Here is a 22,946-nt window from a genome sequence, read left to right as displayed (position 1 = left end):
AAAAAAAATTTATTGAATACTCACCACTTCTTAAAAACTCTGTATTCATACATATATATAACAAAGTATTGATGGCAGATTTCTTACATACCATGATTAAATATAATTAAATCATTTAAACCAAGGGTCAGCAAACTACAGTCTAAGGGACAAATCCAGCCCACCACCTGTTTTTGCAAATAAAATTTTATTGGAATACAGCCATGTTCACTCATTTATGTATTGTCTCTAGCTACTTTCATTACAAGAACAGAGTTGAGTTGTTACATCTGAGACCACATACCCCATAAAGCCTATAATATTTTCTATTGTCCTTTATGGAAAAAGTTTACTGACCCGTGGTCTAGCCCAGAGACAGCAGTTCCCACTCAGAACTACTTTTATTGATTTTAACTCACTCATGATAAAATATTTTTCCATAGTTATACAGTAACCCATCTTTCAATGTTTTGTTGTGATATTACGTAAACCACAGTAACTCATTTTTATTCTCCCAAAGACATGATGTTGACATGAAATTTTATGCTAGTTCTTCTTCATCTACTAGTTTTTCAGTAGTAGTAGAAACATCCCTTTTAAAATCAGTGAGAAAGCCTGGTAAATATTGAGAAGAAAGAGCATACGCACGCGCGTGTGCGTGCATGAGGTGTGCTCACGCACATGGCACTGGGGAAGGTGTGCATATAAATGCTAGCTGCCCTCGGAGGCACCCCTCCACATATGAAAAATAATATGTTTGAGAAATTATCCCAAGTCACGTTTCCTAAACAGACAGTAGAAATGGCAGTACCAATTCCAGGGAAGCGTTATGGACAGTGTTTCTAGAAGGGCCTGTACCTCCTTGAACAGCTTTGCTGGCACTGCCACAGCTTTTTCCTCTTCCAGGTAGGACGCCCAGCACCAAGCTTTCTTTCCTTTAGGAGGCAAACCTGAAAAGCGAATGAAACTAAAATGACAGAATTTCCAAATCTAAGAAATCAGAGTGGTACGCTATGAACTCTCACTTCCCTAACTATCCCCAGGCCTGGCTCTTCTCTTACTTTCATGGCTGGTATTTCTCAATCTCTTTTCCTGGCTCCTCTTCCAAAGAAATGAGAGCTAACAAGTGAACTGTGTGTATATCCAGGTATGAGTGTAGAGAAAAGAAGCAGAAGAACTTAAGGTTAATGAAGAAGATGTAGTAGGAAGCCAAGAAAGAACGGTACCATGGAAGCTATAGCAAGTAAGAGCTTCTTCTAGAAGCAGGATGCTCAAATTTCTTTTTCCTAAGCAATCAGGAAGTTGAGGACCGAGAAAAGGTCAGTGCACTGAGTGGTTAGGGACTGACTGTTAATCTTTCTCCAAGATTAAAAAAAAAAGGGGGGGGGGAATCAAGGTGCCAAAGGCCAAATTGAAGTAGCAAAAGAATACATAAATGATAAACATATGGAGTCGGCTAATATCAATTTTATTTGGGATTAATTTGACAAAAAATGAAAATGAAAGGAAGGGTATAACAGCTTGATGGGTATTAAAATTGGGGGAATGGTATTTTGGGGATGAGATTGCAACAGGCAATGATGAAGCTCATGAAGAGGAAAAAAAAAAGGAACACCTAAGAGGGGGAAATGACTGAAGGAACAAGGTCACAGAAGGGCCAGAGCCCTGAGAGTAGAAATGAAGGGGAAGGGAAAGTCAGGATAAAGACACTTTTGAGGCAGAGTGCAGAGTAACTGAGAATTTACTCCCTTTAATTTCAGTGACATAAGATAGAAGGTCATCTGCCCCCAAATGTAAAAGTTAGGCTGTGTGCTTGACTCAGGTAGAAATATCTCAAACTCTTTTTGAGGAATTAAGAGCAGAATGAGCGAGGAACGCAGCCAAACCCGGAAGAGGAGCGCTGGGTTCAGGCCTTGATCTGCAGGGACAATGTGGCTGGCAGGTCAGAACGGGACTGTGCAAAGTACAGTGACCTAACGTGGAGGACCGGCCAGGCAGATGTGGCAGGTCCTTCCTTTGGATACAGCCTAGTGGGGCACACGGAGGCTTCTATGGAGATGACCCAAGGTCCACGATGAATAAGGCAGCGAGTTCATCCACCAAGTACTGAAGGGCAGGGCCTCATGAGCATAAAGGACTAGATTCCTCATGAGAATAAAGTGTTCCTTGAGGAACAAAGAAAAAAAAAAGGTACCAGGTCAGGAGGTCATGGTTGAGAGGAAACTTTAAAAATCTACAACCTTAGGAAATGAATAAGAACAGAGGTTTTAGTCAAAGTGCGTAAGTGAAAGATATCTACTGGATGGAAAAATAAATAATGGAAAGTGGTCTCAAGTTTGCCCTGACACTACTCAAAAGTTGCTAATTTCCACTTTTCCCCCTTATCTACTTCTTCTAAACTCTAATTTTTATTGACACAATTTAATCAAAGAGAACCCCCAAACGATCCTTTAACTGCCATAGTGTGCATTACAATTAAGACTAAAATGTGTACCTGTGTGAAATATTTTCAGCTTCATAAAGTTACAAATAAAACCTTCCTTTCATCAACTCACCCTGCTTTAATACAGCCGAATCACCTCGCCTTTTCCTTCGGGCTCTCTGCGAACCCCTCAGGATTCTTCCATCTTGTTTGTTTTCCTACAATAAGGAAGAAAAGTTTATGATTTTAAAAAGTTCATGAAATTGGCACCGATGAAAAGTTAGAGAGCTGTCAGAAAGCATTATTTTTTTTTTGGACTCTTCTTCAATTTCACTTCATAACTTTTAAAAGAAAGTAAGAATATAGGTCACTTGAGAACTGTGTTGCTTTTGGCCTGAGGTCCTTACAAAATAAGAACATTTCCAAGAATTACACTCTGTTATAGTACAGATACAGCTCCCACCTCCTTGAAACACTTTCTTCTTTCAGCTCCTGGACCACTCTGTTCTGGCTTCCCTCACACCTCACTGGCCCCTCTTTCGCAGTCCCTCTGCTGACATCTCCTGCAACCTAATCCCCTTCTCTTCTTTATCTAATCATTCTCCCTAGGTTTTAAAGATCGTCTGTCTGCCAAACATCCCTCACCCATATCTCCAGCCCTGACCTCTTCCCTGGCTCCACAGTCATGTATCCAGATGCCTACTTGGGATCTTCGCTTGGATGTCTAATAAGAATCTCAAACTCACGACGGCCAAAGGACTCTAGATGCTATACTCTACTCTGGCCTTCCCAGTCTCAAGTAATGGCATGATTAGCCAGTCCGTAGTTCAAGCCCAAAAGCTAAGGGTTATCTCTGATTCCTCTCTTTCCCTCACACACCCTGACAACCCTACCTTTAGCATCTATCTCAAATCCGCCGACTTCTGTCTTAAACAGCCCTCTTATTTAGTCACTGCAATAAACTCCTGACTGGTTTCCCTGATTCTACTCTTGCTCTCACATGTCAAAGCTACAGTGATCATTTTAAAACATTAATCGTATCAAAGTATTCCCCTGTCTTCAACTTTCCAATGGCTTCCTATCATACTCAGCATAAAGTGCAAACCCATTACTCTGGTTTACCATAAAGCCCTGGACCACACAGAACTCTTCAGCCTCCTCTTACTCCATTCTCCCCTAGCCCTCAAGGCTCAACTACCTTGTCTTCTTTATTTCCTTAAACAAAACATGCTACACGGATTCTTACCTTATGGTCTTTTCCCTAGCAATTCCACTGCCCCACGGGGCTTCTCACTCCCAACTTTACATCAGGCTCCTTCTTATCATTCAGATCACATTGTCCAAGCCACCCTCCCTGATAACCCAACTTAAAGCAGTCAGATCATCTTAATGCCCTATTGTAATTCTCGGCATAGCGCTCAGCACAGGTTGATACTGCCCCTGTTTATTTTGTTAATTTTATGTCCCCTTAACAAGAATGTAATGTCCCTGAGAAAAGAAGCCCTGTCTTCCTGCTGTCTTATTCATCCCTGCATTCCCAACTCCTAAAACAGTGACTAGCCAATCATCGCTGCTCAATATTGATCTTAAGGAAAATGCTTTGAGACCTCAAAGCTCTCTTTTCATATAGAGTTACTAATAAATATTTTAGAGAGGGGATGTTTATGTTTTAATTAGCATATTGTGAATTAGTTTTAGCTAAATATACCTGACATTCATCTGCCATTTTATACCTACTCACATCGTTTTATGAGATCTGTCTGCAATTTACCAAAATGGGATTGGCATTTTGCTGTCAAGAGGAATCTAAAATTCATTCGCGCAACTGAAGGTTCTCCTGGTGCCTCTCTCACTGCAGCAGTAAATTCCAGAACATCCTACTTCTTCACCCTGAGGAAGGGGTACTACTATTTATAACTCCCACCTTGAGATGAGGACAGTGACATAGAGAGGGTAGGTGGGTAACCTCCTGATGGTAAAACAAGGTCACGGAACCAACATGTGAACTCGGGTAACTGGCTCCAGAGCCGGTGCCTTGGGCCGCGGTGCTACCCGCGAAGGCGCGGCCCTGTGGATACTAACCGTCTCCTCATCTCGCTCTTCCTCCTCTTTGGAGTCCGCTTTCAGAGATAACTTGGGCTTCTTCTTCCGACTACACTTAGGATCTTCCTCCTCATTGTCTTCTCCCACGTCCCTTTCTTCCTTCTGATCTCTGCTGAATTTATAAACCCAAAAAAGTGACAGGAGACAATACCCATCAAATATCTGCATGCTGATTAGCAACGCAAAACTCATTAAAAAAAACATTTAACCACCAGGAGAATGGTGTACATAGCATAGATAAGAGACACTTCAAACCACCCTCATGTATAACACTGTCAAGACAGAAAGTGGAAATTAGCTTACGTATTAATTTATATAATTATTATAATTATGTAATTAATGATATAATTTTAAAAGGGCACCAGCACTACAGGTGAAACAGGTTCTAACAAGTTTAAAATTATTTGTCTTCCACAGCTGCCATCCATACTAATGAAAGAATCGATTATTTAGAGATATTCTAGTCTTCAGGGGCAATTAAAGCAAGGATCTAGCCATTATTAAGAATGCCAAGTCCAACTGAAAAAGGCCAAGTGTAACTTTGTAAAACATCAGGTGGCTAACGAAAACAGACAATTCTCCAGCCTGTTCTGACTGAAACACATGGGAAACTCCACTCAAACATAAAATGCCAAGTCATTTACTTGTAGTATACGAGTATGCACAGGAAATACACCTTGTTGGTGATAAGCTGACCTCGTCAGACAGTTCCCAATGGCAGTCACACCACCGTCAGTCACAGCTGACGGCCCTGACTCGGAATCCTCAGTCCATCCTGAGATCAGCAGGAACACAACTGCCACACTACTCACTATGGCCATTCAGCGGATTCTCAGTCAGGGGAAGCTTCAGTCCATTTGTGGAGTTTTAGCTGAATTACCTAAGACCTCCCAAAATATAAACAAAAGTATGTTTCCACAAACATGAGTATCACTAAAATGTGTATGAAGCCCAAAGAAATCTAAATACTCTTGGCTGGGGAGCGATAAAATTAATGTAAACAAAAGGCTATAAAGAAAGAGGCAGAGGTTGTATTGCAGCTAGGACGTGAACAGCACAACTCAGTTCAGACATGACCAAAGACACCAGTCCAGTAGTGGGATCAGGGTCCAAGTGTCTCCAAAGGGAAAGTCTCTGGGGGAAAAAAGATATTTTTGGATGACAGACATCAGAGAGCACAAAACCTCTGTATTCCCAAGCACCAGGACCTTGGACTCTAAAACTCATTTTATAGATGGAATGGGGGCAAGAACCTACTTGTCTTTGATATGCCGAGCACAATTCTGGCTGCAATAGTTTCCTCCAGAAAGACACTCATCTACGTTGCCATACTGACAACAGTTCTCACAGAATTGAAGCCCTTCTACTTTCACTGGATCCTTCAACCTGAAAGGCATCCCAGTCTTCTCGGAAAAGACTAGAAGACGAAAAGAAGAAAAAAAAGTTAAAACCATGACAGAAATCATTGCAAAACACATTTAGACTTTTTCTTCTAATAATTTTGTTAGAAACACAATAAAAGAATAATGTTTGTTGAATGAATGAATGAATGATCAAACCACACAGCGCTTGGGAGGGAGAAGAGGATGGGCTTGACAGGAATCACTCAAATTATTTACATAACACAAAAAAAAATTCTTCAGAACAGGTAAACAAAAGCTTGTCCAAGGCCTTTTCTACAGAGTTCAAAGTAAAATGAAGAAAATTTCATTAGTCACTAAATTCAGAAGATGAAACCAACCATCCATAGAATCCTATACAGCTGTATCTTTCTGACAAAATTTTAAAAGGGTTATCTATGTTCTATCGTGTTTTTGATGAGTGACTCTTTTACTTAATGGGCTGAATCAACATCTTTCTATTTTACTTTTAATGCAGAAGATCTCCTAAATCATAATTATCCATATTGTCTAGGAGCTCACATTTCCTTTTGCTTGAATCGTTAGGCTAATCATTCATTCAGCAAACATTTATTAGGCACCAATTTACGCTAGACACTGATGACAGTACAGACCTTGCCCAAGAGAGCTCACAGTCTAGAAGAGAAGACAGACAAGAAAACCAATATTTATAATAAAATGTGATACATGCAATAATTGAAGCATGAACAAGTTCCAGGCAGTACAGAGGAAGAAGTGACTCATCCTTCCCGGGGGGAGGTCAAGGAAAGATTTTCTGATATAAAGCCTCAACAGGGTTTTGAAGGCCAAAGAGGAATTTACCAACTGGACAAAGAGAGAAACAGCATCCCAGCCAGAAGAAACAGCATGAGCACAAAAGGCAAGAAAGTATGAAACCGCATGATACGTTGGGAGAATTTTATGTCATTCAGTGCTGCTGGCCCTGTCAGAACACAGCATACAAAGAACAGAACAGAGAGCAAAGACACAAAGCAAGCAGGTGGGTGCGGGTCACCCAGATCTTTGTCTGTTTTGCTAAAGAGACAATAAGAAGTTGGTGAAGTGTCAGATAAGCAATCTACACAAGGTCCTCTGACTTCGGTGTGCGGGATAAATCGGGGGAAATCAGAAGCAGAGTGATTCTTTAGGAGCCCGTCTGCAGTAATTCAGGTGAGAGGTGATTAGGCCCTCAACTAAGGCAGTGGCAGTGATAATAGGTAGAAAAGGCCAGATCTGAGATGTATTTAGGAAATAAAAACCAAGAGGATTAGGTAACAGGCTATGGGGCTGGGAGAGAACAAATTCAGGATGACTCCTAGACTTCTTGCTTGTCCACTGGGTGGATGGTGCTACCATCAATTGATATTACGGGCTACAGAAGAAAAAGCAGGTTGGGGGGAGGGGAGAAAGAAATAGAAAATGAATCGCATTTCAGACATGTGGAGTTTGAGGTACCTGTGGGACATCCAGGTGGAGATGTCCAGTAGGCAGGTGGAAATACGGGCCTGGAGCTCGGGGGAGAGGTCGGGGCTGGAGATATAGATTTAGGAGTCATCAGCATATAGGTGTTAGTTACAACCATCGGAGTAGATGAGAAAAAAGTGGCAGGCTTTTGGCTAAATCACCTGGGTAGGCTATCACAACATGGATTTACTTGATAATTTCCAATTAACCTAATGCTACGACAGATCTGGCATAAAGAAAGAAGACACTTTATAGTTATTTTAAAATATAAAAGCTGGTTCCATATTAGTTTCGTCATAGAAATTTACCTAAGAATATGTGACACAAAGATCACCCAGGATTTTCAAAGTTCCAGCCTATTATAAAACCTTAGATATTCTTACATTAAAACCCTTCAAAAACAAAAAAAAGAAAGGACCATGCAGATGACCTGTTCTTACCTTCTTGAGCAGTTGGTACCATCCAAGTTGTGGTAGCTGTTGCTTTTTTAACATTTTCCATCTCACTCTCATCTGTAATAACTTCCAAGGCGCCAAACTCATTTACACGGAACTAGCGATAATAGTAGAAAGAGGCAAAATTTACAAAAGTGCTCAGAAAAGTCATCATTTAATGGCTGGCACATGTAGTCTTTAAGCAAATGAACTACGTTTTTATAAAGTTAATTTCAACAATTATATCCAGAAAAGCCCACTACCACTATTAAGCCCTTTGCATTTACCAATTTTGGAATTTCAGGAAGGGGGAATAGAACAATGCAACAAAGAACTTCTTCAGGATACAAACAACCACCCCTGCACTGTCCTATGGAGTTGCCAGCTCACTTATATGGCTTATAATTTCAAACACTGTTTTTTTTTTTTTTTTTTGCTAAGACTGTTTTTCTTGTTTCATATTACTGCTTATTTGATGATCAAAGTTAGTAAAAGGAGAATTACTGTTTTCCCAGGAATCAACTTGTCTCACCCAAGTTCACCTAGTTCAAAGAGCAGGAATATCATCATTCTAGAAACTGTGACTTGCATGTCCCTATCCCCATATTCCAAGATATGAGGAAGGAAGGCTAAGCATGAGTCATGGGACCCCCGGCCCTATACCTCCTCTTTCTTTCACTGCTCTTTAGAATTCTCTGTTATATTCATTCACTTCTAGTCCTCCTAAACTAAACCACTGGTAATATCTATGAGATGTGAATAAGCTTACTAGCTTCAGGCCAATTTTATCACTAAAAAGTAAGGGCATCTTGATTTCATGGGCATTTTTGACCCCAAATATTGAAAATTTCCTCTCACCTCATGGAGAGCCTCAAACCAAGTATTCTTCTGCAATCTGCTGGACATACAGTTTACGTGTTGAAGACTTTTAACCACTACCTGTGTGCAGGGGCCCCATTCTCTTTGAAACAGCTAGGTTTACTCTCACTTTCATGAAGGTCAAAGTTATTCTGTATTCCTTCTGTTTTTCCATAAAACAGAATGACATTAGGGATCCACTAATCTTGACAGGGGATGAAGAGCCAGAAAGCTCAAAATTCAAAAGGATTATAAAACTTTCGGCTTAAAGTTTTTAGATCTCTCACAGAAATAAAGATGAGCATGCAAATATGAAGTATTTAAATAAGGCCTTCCACTTCCCAGTCTAAAAATCTATTTGGTCAACATGCCAACAGAATGATTTATTTTACCAAACTAGATTCAGACTACAAGTCAGAAACATCATAAGCAAAATTTACAACTAATTATTCTTTCCACCAGGTGAAAATAGCACCTTAAACAATTTTCTGCACATGGTCTACAATTATTAAAAGCTTTCTAGACTGAACAAGTGACATAGTTACGGAAGGTGAAAATGTTTTCTCCCTATTCCATATTCCAGATACAAGTTCCCAGGTAACATGTATATACTAAACCTAGTGGGTTCACCTAAAAATGTCAGTTTAGGAGGTGGTAAAAAGTCAATTGGAAGGGAAAGAGCTAAAAATAACTTTACTTTTTGAAAAAAAATAAAATTTTAAATGACCAACTCTGAAACCAGAATATTTCAAAATAAAGCTGACAGTACCATCTACTGGGCAAGAGTAGAAAAGCCAAGCCATCATGATTATTAATTAATGATGTTAAAAACTATGGCAGAAAATCAATTCTGAATGAAAAATTTTTAAAAACTGGCATCAGCCCAGGTAAGTAAGTTTACTTTTATTATATGCTGATGCTAATTTAAACTTTTTTGACAAATACAAAATGTGGGAAATAGCACAAAACATTTACATTACACAGAAAGTGTCCTGTGGCTTAAATTTCCAAATTGCTGCTAAACTACACCTTGGCATTTCAAACACTGAGAAAGAGAACACAGCTGAGTGGAATCTTCAAATCAAAATTCAGACCTATGACACCTGGGAGTTTTAGGTTCCAATACTTTCAAAGTTAAAAGGTAATATTCCCACATCACAACACTTAATTCCAGTTATCTTTTCCCCCTCGTGATAGTTATTGCCAGTAACTGACCTACAGTCTAAGCACAAAGTAAAGATGCAGTGCACTTAGGGAAACAGTTAACTCCCGTAAGCCAGGGACCCATGGACGGACTTAAGGGGTTGATAAATCTCAGGAAATATATGCAAAATTATGGTTAAGGGCATATATATATATATATATATATATATATTTTTTTTTTTTTGCGGTACACGGGCCTCTCACTGTTGTGGCCTCTCCCATTGCGGAGCACAGGCTCCGGACGCGCAGGCTCAGCGGCCATGGCTCACGGGCCCAGCCAGTCCGTGGCAATGTGGGATCTTCCTGGACCGGGGCACGAACCCGTGTCCCCTGCATCGGCAGGCAGACTCTCAACCACTGCGCCACCAGGGAAGCCCAAGGGCACATATATATTTATCTGGGGATAGAGTTTATAAGTTTTATCATATTCTCAAAGGCATCCTATAACCCTGAAAAATATTTAAAAATCTACTCTAACCAAAGTTACTTTATTTCAAAAATCAGAACATTCTCTAACACTATATATAAAAATAAACTCAAAATGGATTAAAGACCTAAATGTAAGACTGGATACCATAAAACTTCGAGAGGAAAACATAGAACACTCTTTGACATAAATTATAGCAATAGTTTGGGGGGTCTATCTCCTAAAACAAAGGAAATAAAGGCCAAAAAGGGGGGGACCTATTTAAACGTAAAAGCTTTTGCACAACAAAGGTAATCATCAACAAAAGGAAAAGATAACCTACAGAATGGGAGGAAATATTTGCAAATGATATGACCAATGAGGGGTTAATATCCAACATATATAAACAGCTCATACAACTCAACACCAAAAAACAAGCAGCCCAATTAAAAAATGGGCGGAAGAACTGAATAGACATTTTTCCAAAAAAGACATACAAATGGCCAATAGACACATGAAAAGATGCTCAACATCACTAATCATCAGGGAAATGCAAATCAAAATCCCAATGAGATATCACCTCACACCTGTCAGAATGGCCATCATCAAAAAGGATACAAATAACAAATGTTGGCAAAGATGTGGAGAAAAGGGAACCCTCCTACACTGTTGATGGGAATGTAAATTGGCGCACCCACTGTGGAGAACAGTGTGGAGGTTTCTCGAAAAACTAAAAATAGAACTACCATATGACCCAATAATTCCACTCCTGGGAATATATCCAAAAACCCAAAAACACTAATTTGAAAAGATACATGCAACCCAATGATCATAGCAGCATTATTTACAATTGCCAAGATATGTGAGCAACCTAGTGTCCATCAACAGATGAATGGATATAGAAGATGTGAGGGAGATATGTATATCACATACTATATATTATATACATATAAAACACACACACACACACACACACACAATGGAATACTACTCAGCCATAAAAAAGAATGAAATTTTGCCATTTGCAGCAACATGGATGGAATTGGAGGGCATTATGCTAAGTGAAACAAGTCAGACAGAGAAAGACAAATACTATATGGTATCACTCATATGTGGAATCTAAAAAATATTGATACAACAAACCAGTGAATATAACAAAAAGAACCACACTCACAGATATAGAGAACAAACTAGTGGTTACCAGTGGGGGGGGAGGGGCAACATGGGGTAGGGCATTAAGAGGTATAAACTATTAGGTATAAAATAAGCTACAAGGATATATTGTACAACATGTGTAATATAACCAATATTTTATATTAACTATAAATGGAGTATAACCTTTGAAAACTGTGAATCACTATAGTGTACACCTGTAACTTATAATAAAAAATTAACCTCAAAGTGTTTTTAAAGTATCCTATCATATGCAAAAAAGACACAGGGATCAATTTTTTGACATCTCAATTTTTTTGTCTTCCACAATATTACTACTGTAAAAAATGTTGGACGCATAGGCTGTTAGTTAGGTGCTGCTAACATTACTGAGTTCCACTGATGAAATTCCAGAAAGACTGACACATTTCCTAACATTTTTTTCCCCAATAAAATACTCAAATTCTGAAATTGGTAATGCTTTTATGAATGGTGCTGCAACTATAGAAACTTGATAAAATCACTTTTTTTTAAGTTATTAGTTCTTTTAACCTAGACATCTAAAAAGCACTATAAAAAATTAGCAACTGACTCCATTCTACAATCAAGAATGTCAAAATTATAAACTTTACAAAAGGGCTTTATTAAGCAAATCAAGCATATCAGCTGACACTGTAACTTCTGTTAGTGGATACATGTAGGTCAATCAGAAAACAATTACGCCTGAAATATATAAGGGGTTGAAAAGGTTTCGTTTGTTTGTCTTGGCTTAAGCTACCTTTTATTTGATTCATTCTCTTTATTTTTGCTTATAGAGGCAAAGGATCTTTAGCCTATTTGTGCCTATCTTTTTTTTTTTTGTTTTGTTTTTTTGTTTTTTTGTTTGTTTTGCGGTACACGGGCCTCTCACCGCTGTGGCCTCTCCCGTTGCGGAGCACAGGCTCCAGACGCGCAGGCTCAGCGGCCATCGCTCACGGGCCCAGCCGCTCCGCGGCATGTGGGATCCTCCCGGACCGGGGCACGAACCCGTGTCCCCTGCATCGGCAGGCGGACTCTCAACCACTGCGCCACCAGGGAAGCCCTTGTGCCTATCTTTAATAATAGATCATTAAAAGACACTGCTGAGATTACTGTTTTCATTACTTTCAGTGTTGAAATAGGAGTTCTACTTAGCAATCTGTTTCAAGGACAAAGATATTTAGTAACTACACTGTTCTGAACGTCAAACAAGACAAGGCAAAACCCTGCAATAAGAGCGCAGTGAATTTTCCAGTTGGGTTTCTGCATCACTGGTGCTGGGTCTTGCTCTTGGTTAAGTGGCAACCATTCTTTTGAGATAAGATGCTATCACTCTCAGGAGTGTACTGACATTTTACTGAGGGACTCTGGAAGACTAAATCCTTATAACCCAGAGGAATAATTCTCTGCAGATAAATTTCAGAAATCATAAGAAGTTTAGGCAGAGAATCGCTTAGGGACAGCAAGCCCTACCATGCATCTTTCCACAAGCCTTACCACTTAGTCGCCTGCCTGTTCTTCCAGCTGGCCCTGAGATATTAATCTACAAACACAGATTTGCATTTTAAAGGAACAAATTAGGCAACGGTAAAGTTTACAAAGTTTGTTTAAGTAAAAATGTCTTGCTAATGACTACAATATTTTCAAGAGGTCCGGTGGACACTTGTTGTTCTTCCCTAACACTATACTTTTGGATGCTAGCCCCTCTTCTGTAGGCCCCTTTCTCTCCCTCCTCCCATCCCTGCCCCCAAAAGTCTTCACACAGTTTCCCACCTATTTTCAGGCACCTCAACCTCACATGACATCTGCTTCCAAAGCCTTCCTGATCCCTCCAGCTAACATAATACCTCCTCTAAACTGCTGTAACATTTCCCTTTCATCTCTTTTGATATGAAAACGTTTCTCTTGCTAGTAGAATAGTAGTGGTAAGTAAATCAGTTTTAAAATCAGAAAAGCCTGGTTTTAAGACCCAGTTCTGCCAGTAACGCACTGTCTGACCTTGCTTGAGCAAGTGACTTAAACACTCCGGGCCTCTGTTTCCCCATCTGTAAACTGACAACAGTGACAGAAACTCCCCCAAATGGGTTAAATAAGAGAATTAAAAGACATAGGTTAAGTGCCCACCAGAGAATAAATTCTCTATTCTTTCTGCTACTGCACCCAAATAAGGAGATTTTGTGCTCTGTTCTATATAAGGGTTGGTTAGCCCAGTGTGAAGGGGGGAATGGGGATGCCAGCAACAGGGACCAGTAAAAAGGGACCAAGGTGTGAGCTAGTTGGCTGGGCTGGAAACAGGGTGGCACAGAGGAGTGAAATGAGATGCAGCTGGAGAGGAAAGTAGGGGCTAGACCACCAAAAAATTCTTGTGGTAAACTTAAGGGGTTTGAACTTTATCACGAAGGATACAGGAAACTGCTAAAGGATTTTAAGCAGAAGAGCGATATCACTTGACTGGCCAGCAGTCATGAGGCTTTTACAGAGAAAAGTTCTTTCAAAATGGCAATAAAAAAAAAAAAAAAGGCAATAAACTGAAGCATATTAAAACCTGTTCCCATGATAAGAAACCAACTTCTACGTATTAGCTGAATTAACCTCAGCTGGGTTGTCTTAGGGATCGCACATTAAGAAAGCCACATGCCTTCGCCCATTAAAAAAGAGAAGCTTCCAGTGTCAAATAGGCAGAGCATGATGCGGGAGAGTAAACTGCATGATTTATTCAAAGTTCTTTCCAATAACTTAATTATGAAAAATCAATTGCTTAATCAGTTCTCTTAGGCAGCTCAAATTGTAATAGGAGGAGCAAATGAGTCAGATATCCTAAGCAATATAAGCAACTAGCTAGTCTTTGAATCTCCTCAGATAAAAAGGGTTATAAAGCAGAAAATTTTTTTTAATTTTTTTTTAAATAGGGTATCTGTCAACAGCAGATAAAGTGAATTGGATACATGGCAATTACCCAAGTAATTAGATGAGTCTAAAAGTCAAATCAAATAACCCAGATGATAATACCCACTAAGTGGCTTAATTATCTGATTACCTTTATAAAAGTAATAGGTTAATTCCTAAAATCCATTGCTTAGAAAACCTTTAGGCAATCTAAATTTCTTAGGGATGGAGACTTCACTCTACTGTCAAAATCTAACTGAACAAAAATTATAAATTTCATCATCCACCTACATGGGAAAAAAAATAAGCCATTCAGAAGGAATAAAAACGTACAAGAAAAATAAGACGCTGAAGCAATAAAAAAAAGGCAGTTTACATAATATACCATAAAGCAAGAAAAGATACAATTTGTTAAGTGTTTTACATATATTATGTTTTTCAATCCTTATAACCAGCTTATGACATAGATCCTATAACCCCATTTTACAGATAAAGATTGTGAAACTTAGAATTTAAATAACAAAGCTCATTTAGGCTGACACAATCAGAATCTTGAAGAGTTTTTCTTTCTCAAAAATTTCAGCACTCTATTTCCATCATATCTAATCCAGATGAACATTTGGAGAATGTTAGAGAAGATAAAACCCTTGGCATTCATTTAATTCCTTATTTTACCAAAGAGGAAATTGGCCCCAAAGAGATTAACTGACTTGTTCAAGGTCACACAGAACTAAAACTAAAAACCGAATCTCCTTTCCATATTTCACTAAACCTCACTGCAATATTTTGGTTAAACTAAACTCAGATAGATGTGTTGGCACACTGCACTTAATTAAACCTAAACCAACTAAAATCTAAGTATTTTTCCAACAAGAGGTGAACTGTCCAAATCTCACCACTGAGGATGGACTAGAACAGTTTTGGCTCAGATACTTGTCAAGTGGCCACTAAAAGGGATTGGATTCCAAGAAGTCAATATTAGGGGGCAGGAATTTCTATTCAAGAACAGGCCAGAACGCCAAGCATCAGCAAGGCAAGCCAAGAGACGGCCAGTTAGGGAGGTCGGATGTTCAAACACCTGAGTGACTAAGTACAAACACAAAGTCTAAAGGGCCATGGACAGGTTCAAGGTCCCAGAGACAGGATCAGAGCAAAAGCAAATTAGAAATGAGAGGTGGGGTGGCTGACTTTCCAGGTGGGTGCTTGCACAACCCTGTCCCAGGGTGCAGCAGATGTGGTCCTGGAGTGGCTTTGGGGGGCTGGGGAAAAGGAGCAGACTGAAGCAGTGCTCTCTGAGGAGGGTTCTCAGCTATACAAAAGCAGTCTCATTTACAGGAAGGACCAGCTTCTGAACAAGTGATTACACAAAAATCCATATTTACAGTTTACAGTATAAATAATTTAAGGGAGGTGAACAGTCCTGTTTATTCAATATTTTAACATTATCCAGTTTTAAAATAAGAAAACTAGGACACAGGGAGTGTGGTTTTTCCCTTCAAGTTACAAAGCCTATTACTACAAAAAATATACAAAGCTAGACCTTCTAAGTCTACCACTTTTACATTTATTGGCCATCCTGATAGACTAAAACCTGAAACCATCTTCCTTGAAGCTATACATGAATTTCTACAAAATGCATACAGACTGCAGAAATACTTCTAAGTCCCCTACCCCAGTTGACAAAGGCTTCTGCCAAACCACCAGCAGTTTATCATCTTGAGATGCTGAGGACCAAGCATCATATAAAACTACAGCCACTATGCTTAATGCTTTTAATACTTATTTCATGTATGTGCTCAAATTCATTTTAATAATAAACACACACACACAATTTTATGTAATAAAGACAGCTTACCTTTAAATCACTTCCTGGTAATGTACCTACTCCATCCTTCCAATCCATAACACTGAATACATCAAACTCTTGACCGCTTGTGCTAGAGGCAGATTCAGTCATGATTTGTTTTTAACCTGGAAAAGGAAAAAAGGGCATATCACTTAAATATTCTACACACAAATCAGTTTTTATTTTAGTGGTCATTGCTTCAATTTCCCTTAATTACATAATTTTCTTGATCATAATATCCCATACCCAGAGATTTAGAAATAATTGCTTCAAACATATTTTTCCTAGTGCAATCCATGGTAAATTACAGGAGAAAATATATTAATAAAAGTTCTAGGTTAAACAAAAAGTGCCGTGGTAAATTTTTGCTTTGTTAGAAGAGGAATTCACTGTTTCATAGCATATTCACTTAGAACAAAAAATCATGATGACATATGGATAGAATTCTTCACCCTCTAAGGAGTTCCCCCCACCCCAAGACATTCAAAAGAGAGTAGATGTGGCTAAAGGATAGTATCCAGTATAAAATGTTGAAAAAGAGGCCATTTAGACTTTAAAAAAGAACAAGAAAATTCAGTCCATTATTGAATGCCATCTACACTAAATTTGACAGGTAAGTCTGTTCTATCAATACAATGAATATACAGTATGATTGATTCTTTCATGAAATTGATTTATTTAACTCAGTTGAAATATCTGCCAAGTTGATGTTCTGAGAAACAGGAAAACAGTCTCAAAATGTACAGCAAACACAATTAGGCTACGTTAAGATAACCAATTTGGCTAGCTACACTGTGATAATGCTCTTCATTTTCATTTTCAAAACAAACTTTTTCGTAATCATATATCCATTGGCGGTAGTATTGTTATTCTGAAACTACTGTCTGTGTGGTATGGGATAAAACAAATAAATAATTATGTTGGTGTTACTGACAAGTGATCGAAGATCAATGGGTCCTAAATCTGAATGGAAGTATCTGTATAATTTCATGATGCATTTTATGTTTAAAAAATATGCATATTTTCTAGCTTTGCCCACTGACAAACTCTAGAAACAACCACCAATCAATAGTAATTAACAGCCTAGTATTCAGATTGTGGTCTCTAAATACCATTTCTCCCAGGCCTTCCCAGAGGTGGCAGGAAATGTGCAAGGTGAGCCTGGAACATCTTGTCAAATAAAAAAGCAAGGAAGCTATCAAAGACAGCAGAGGTCATACCAAAGGGACTCAGAAGCAAACTTGAAGAGGCTTCTGTTGGCCAAAGTAAGGACATTAGCTGCAGTGAATTGAAACACATCAAATAAGTTTAAATCATTATGAGTTCACAACGATATTCAAAACAAACAAACCAACCAAGAACACCTCATTGATCACCTTTTGATTATACAAGGGAACCAACCAACTTATTATTTGGAAAAATAAACAAGGACTTATCCTGCCCATATTGCATGAGATCGATAAAAAGTGTATCTCAGGGTAACCAAATCATTGGTGAGAAGAAGTTTCCTTTCAGAAAAAAATTCTTGCTAATAAATAGAGAAGGAATGATAGAACTGAAACATAGCCATTTGCAACCATTAAAATAATGACTCTAGCAACGATCATCAATGCCTTCTAAGAATATCTACCAACCCAACACCATCTATGAAGTATTCTTGCCAGGAAAAAACTAAATCAAATCTGTTGTGATCAAGTCTATTTACAGGAAATACCAGAGACAAAGGAACATGTGAAATCACACCATAAAGACATAAGAAGCAAAACATGGATTGTACTGGGAACCCTGAGACCTTCCCGAAAGGTCCAAGAAGTCAAAATTACTTTCATGAAAATATTAACACGTTATTTGCCTTCTTCACTATGTTGATATTTACACTGATGGTGCAAAGCAATAGTGGATAAAACTGCTGAAGCTGTGGTACCCAGCTGCAGTAGCAGTCATTTTATTCTTCAGCAGCATGCACTCACAGTAAACAAATGTCAGATTCACTAAGAACCACCTGTGATGAAGTAAAATAATAAATTTTATTACGTCGATATTTGAATATATATCTTTTTAATATTCTGTGTGATGAAACAGAAGTATGCACAAAGTGCTCGGGCATGGCAAAATACCAAGGCTGCCTCAAGGGAAAGCACTTGTGAACTGTTTGAGATGCAAGCTGAACAAGCTGCTTTTTTTTTTATGGAATTCCACTTTTACTTAAAAAACGATGTTTATTCAAGTTTGGATATTTGGAAAATATTCTGTCACACTGACAGCATTCGTTACTAATGATACAATTTCAGCATTTTGGAAAACCTGTATCCACCACCATGAGCCTGACAGCTTCCCCAAAGCTATAGACTTTTCTAAGGAGATGGGTGGTGATATTCATGAATGATTTTTTAAAATAGTTCATAATGAAATATGTCAACATTTGGAAGATCTACATAACTCAGTGAAGTGATTTTTCCAAATGACCAATGCTTACAGTTACAAAATTATGCATGGCTAAAGGATCCATTCAAAGTGCAACACAGACTGATGGATTTTAATGTGACAGCGTACAGAAAGCTCACTGATAGGATTTCAAATTGCACACTGCAACTAACCTTTAAGAAACTACCACATGTCAAGTTTTGGTGTAATATTAAAGAAGAGTGTCCATCATTAAATGAAAAACTTAAAATAATCCTCCATTTTCCAACCCCATACCAGTGTGAAGCAGATTTTCTTCATATGCGTCAACCAAAACAAAATACTGCAACAGACTGAATGAGAAGCAGGTATGAGAATCCAGCTCTCTTCTATTAAGCAGACATTAAAGAGATTTTCAAAAATGTAAAACAGTGTTACTTCTCTCACCTTTTCTTTTAAATTTTGGAAACTGTGATTATAGTTCATAAAAATTGTGCTTATACATACTAAGGTAATCAGTTTACTATGTTATAAGTCATAATAAATAACCAATATACTTTTATTTCTAAGGCAGTAAATACTGATACATATAACCGAACAATAGATCTTTGGGTTTTTCACTTTTTAGAGCATAAAAGAGACTTGAGACCAAAAAGTCTGAAAGCCACTGCTATACAGGATTAAAAACTTGTTTTCGGCACATACAAAAAATTGTAAGGAATAACTAATAAACAAATGAAAGAGGAAATTTGAAATTTAGATTAAGAGACATATTAACCAATCGCAATACTGCATTTCATAGATCTTGCTTGAACCCTGATTTAAATTATTTAAAAAAAAAAAAAAGATTATTAGGGACTTCCCTGGCAGTCCAGTGGTTAAGGCTTCGCCTTCCAATGCAGGGTGTGTGGGTTTGATCCCTGCTTGGGGAGCTAAGATCCCACATGCCTCGGGGCCAAAAACCCAAAACATAAAACAGAAGCAATATTGTAACATATTCAATAAAGACTTTAAAAAATGGTCCACATCGGGCTTCCCTGGTGGCGCAGTGGTTAATAATCCGCCTGCCAATGCAGGGGACATGGGTTCGAGCCCTGGTCCAGGAAGATCCCACATGCCACAGAGCAACTAAGCCCGTGTGCCACAACTACTGAGCCTGTGCTCTAGAGCCCGCGAGCCACAACTACTGAAGCCCGCACGTCTAGAGCCTGTGCTCTGCAACAACAGAAGAAGACACCGCAATGAGAAGCCCACGCACTGCAACGAAGAGCAGCCCTCGCTTACCGCAACTAGAGAAAGCCCATGCACAGCAACGAAGACCCGACGCAGCCAAAAATAAAAAGAAAGAAAGAAAATTTTTTTTAAAATGGTCCACATCAAAAAATCTTAAAAAAAAAAAGAGATGATTCGACAGGAGGAGAAATATGAATACCAACTGACTATTTGATGATATTAGAGAAATACCATTGCTTTATTTTGAGGGATGATGATGATACATACTTTAAAGAGAGGAGGTCTTCCTTGTATTTTAGAGATACAGCTGAAATTGTGAAATGAAGTGATATAAGGTGAGGAAGTTGCTACAAATTAATTAAGGGGTAAAATGGTGAAATAAGACTGGCAACATGTTGGAACTGTGAAGATAAAGACGAGTGAAGGGTCCAGGGTGGTTATTACACTACATTCCACATTTTAAATAGTCAATAGGAAAAAAACAAAACAAAACCCTGTGTTTCTTTGAATTACAGCTATCTTCTGTTGGAGTTTACTAGATGCTTCAATATTCTTTCTTCCTTTATCATTAAGACTTAATCCTCAAAACAGGAAATAGGTTGTAAAGGCCTGAGGAAGAATTAATCTAAGAAACAGTAAAAATATGAAATAAATTAAGACTCATACTGAAGTTCTCTATGACTCCTACCTCACTAAATACATAAAGATCAGCAACAAACCTGACTTTCTAAGGTAGGAGTGGCAGCTTTTCCTGATAGATAGTAGAGTGACAGAATAATTTTCCCCCTGGTGGATAAACCAGGTAAAACCTGAGTGATCCTTTAATAAGAAAAATTTTTCATTTATTAATTCAATCGCATCTTCTTCCAGAAAAGCATTCAAAACATCAGAAAACTTACACAAACTATTTCATTTATTTGTTTCTCACAGAAAGATGGGTTCTATCATCCCTCTAGTCGACACTGAAAAAAGTGCAGAGTTCAGTAACTCACCCAAAACCACACTTGGTGGCACACCCAGGATTTTAACCCAGGTCAGTCTGATTCCAACCCTGGATTTTTTCTCAACCACCGTCTTGTGCTGTCTCAAAGTCTTACCCCCTCCGAGAATCTGGCTAAGCCTACTTTTCCCCATTTTACTCCTTGGAACACAGCAAGTCCAGAAAGCAGTTTACTAGGTCCCAAGTTCTCGATTTATGTACATCAGTACAACACGTATCCTTTTTAGTTAAGTGCCATCAAATACACGCTCATTAACAAAATGTCATTGAGACACATATTCAACACAAGTAGATTTCTGGTCTTTTCCTACCTAAAAACCATAAAGGTATGAAATTTACAAGAGCAAAAATGCTGTCTGTGACCAGGAGGAGGAATAGAAAATCGGGGTAATCTAAAAGCTATCACTGTACAAAAGCTGCAGAAAATGTTTATGACATATTTTAGGAAATAATTAGAATATGCTTTTGCTATACAAAACACTGGTAATGTTACACAGTATGCTCTGCCTGCAAGCACATATCTAAAATTTATAAAAATTGTTTCCATCCATTGTTTCATTCTAAGGCTTGTGGACATTTTGTATAAAATATTATAGCATAAAAATATTCACTACATTCTCCTTTCCTTTATCCAATTTTGAAGCCACTGGCTACTTTCACTATCGCATGAAGTCTGAACAGCTACAATAGATTAGGCATTTTCCCACCATCTCCTAATCAGGTAGAACAACCAGCAACCAATATTATTTGAACAGAAGCTGGTTTTATGACACCCTAAGTCGTCCTCCTTTTTCACCTTCTGTAAGTGTGTGCACTTGTATACAAACATACAAAGCCTTTTCACTTCAACAAATTGTGCTTCTAAGAGTTAGGCAATTTTTTTTTTTTTTTTAGTACTTAGAAATGCTATGCTTTATATTTTCTTTAAATTTCACCTGGTACTATTCCATCATCCCACGTGTAACCTGTATTCCACGGGCCTGAAAACCAGGTAGATAACGTCACTCACAATACAAGTCACAAACAGTATTTCTCATTTGCAGAAAATCATACGCCAAATCTCTTGTTAATGCTGCTGAGATTTCCTAAGGAAGTATCTTAAATATGTACCATGATGGGTCCTCTGTGTTATTAGCCAAGATCTACCACTTTTCTCCTAACCTCTTCTAAAGGCTAATGGTCTCCAGCCACTGCTGATGTCAAAAGCGACAGCTTTCGAGATCAGATATCCAGCAACTGCATCCACGCAGCTTCTGATTCCCACTCACCTATGTTATGGCTGACAATGGCTAATATCAAGGGTACTGACACCCAATGTGCTCCCACCAATGCCCATTGCGGAGGCCTCATCAAGGAGCTGATAATTTTACTGAAGGTGAAGACCATTACTGTTGGTACCAATGCAAATGTATTATACTCCCAAAGTCCCTCTTTTGTGAAACAGTTCACTTTAGCTTTTACTCATTTTTATTACAATTTCCTTGCCCTAAGAATTCAGCAAAAGGGATGGAGGACAGACTAAATGACATTTTAACACTGTCCTCAGAATTACCTCTTCTCTCTCTCCTGCACCGCTCCTTGTCTCTAAACCAAAGCTGTGCAACGTGGCTCTCCCTGGGAATCCTGTATCGAATGGATGCACTTCCTCCATCTCTCATGCAAAGAAATCTCTGGAAGCCCTAGCCTACCCTGTACCACTAGTAATCTAGAAACATTAGGCGGTGATGAAATTAGTTAACTCCTTACATTTAAACATCCTATGTTATAAGAATATGGAGATGCAAGCCCTCTCATATACCGATGGTGGCGCTATTGATTGAACCAACCTCCATGGAGATCAATTTTCAAGAACATATCCTCCAATTCAGCCCTTCTACCTCTAGAAATTTATCCTATAGATACTTACATGTATAAAAAAAGGTAAAAGGTGATTCATGGACTACAGCACTGTTTGTAATGTTAGAAAACTGGAAACAACCTGACTGTCCATCAGTAAAGGACAGTTGTGGTACAGCCATATACAATGGTTAAAAAACAATGAGGGGGACCTCCCTGGTGGCGCAGTGGTTAAGAAGCTGCCTGCCAATGTAGGGGACACGGGTTCGAGCTCTGGTTCGGGAAGATCCCACAGGCCACGGA

The 22,946-nt window shown here is 38.6% G+C and overlaps 1 protein-coding gene across 7 annotated transcripts in view; it reads right to left on the bottom strand.

Annotated features, from left to right (window-relative positions):
* The window catches only part of L3MBTL3 (L3MBTL histone methyl-lysine binding protein 3), a 117,526-nt gene that overhangs the window by 79,646 nt on the left and 14,934 nt on the right, over positions 1–22,946 (bottom strand). For 4 of the 7 annotated variants that reach the window (XM_030853480.2, XM_060283714.2, XM_030853483.2 and 1 more), the window contains 7 exons: positions 16,181–16,296; positions 7,809–7,920; positions 7,360–7,434; positions 5,762–5,921; positions 4,484–4,616; positions 2,535–2,619; positions 838–929 (listed from right to left, as the gene is read on the bottom strand). In XM_030853480.2, the coding sequence (XP_030709340.2) occupies positions 838–929; positions 2,535–2,619; positions 4,484–4,616; positions 5,762–5,921; positions 7,360–7,434; positions 7,809–7,920; positions 16,181–16,282 (759 nt within the window). In that variant the 5' untranslated portion in view covers positions 16,283–16,296. The remainder of the gene's footprint in view (positions 1–837; positions 930–2,534; positions 2,620–4,483; positions 4,617–5,761; positions 5,922–7,359; positions 7,435–7,808; positions 7,921–16,180; positions 16,297–22,946) is intronic. The other 3 variants (XM_030853488.2, XM_030853489.2, XM_030853490.2) reach the window with 3 other exon arrangements.

The sequence above is a fragment of the Globicephala melas genome, chromosome 14 (genome assembly GCF_963455315.2).
Source record: "Globicephala melas chromosome 14, mGloMel1.2, whole genome shotgun sequence".
NCBI classification, from domain to species: Eukaryota; Metazoa; Chordata; class Mammalia; order Artiodactyla; family Delphinidae; genus Globicephala; species Globicephala melas.
The sequence above is the reverse complement of the archived record's forward strand: the minus strand, read 5'-3'. Positions and strand labels throughout refer to the sequence as shown.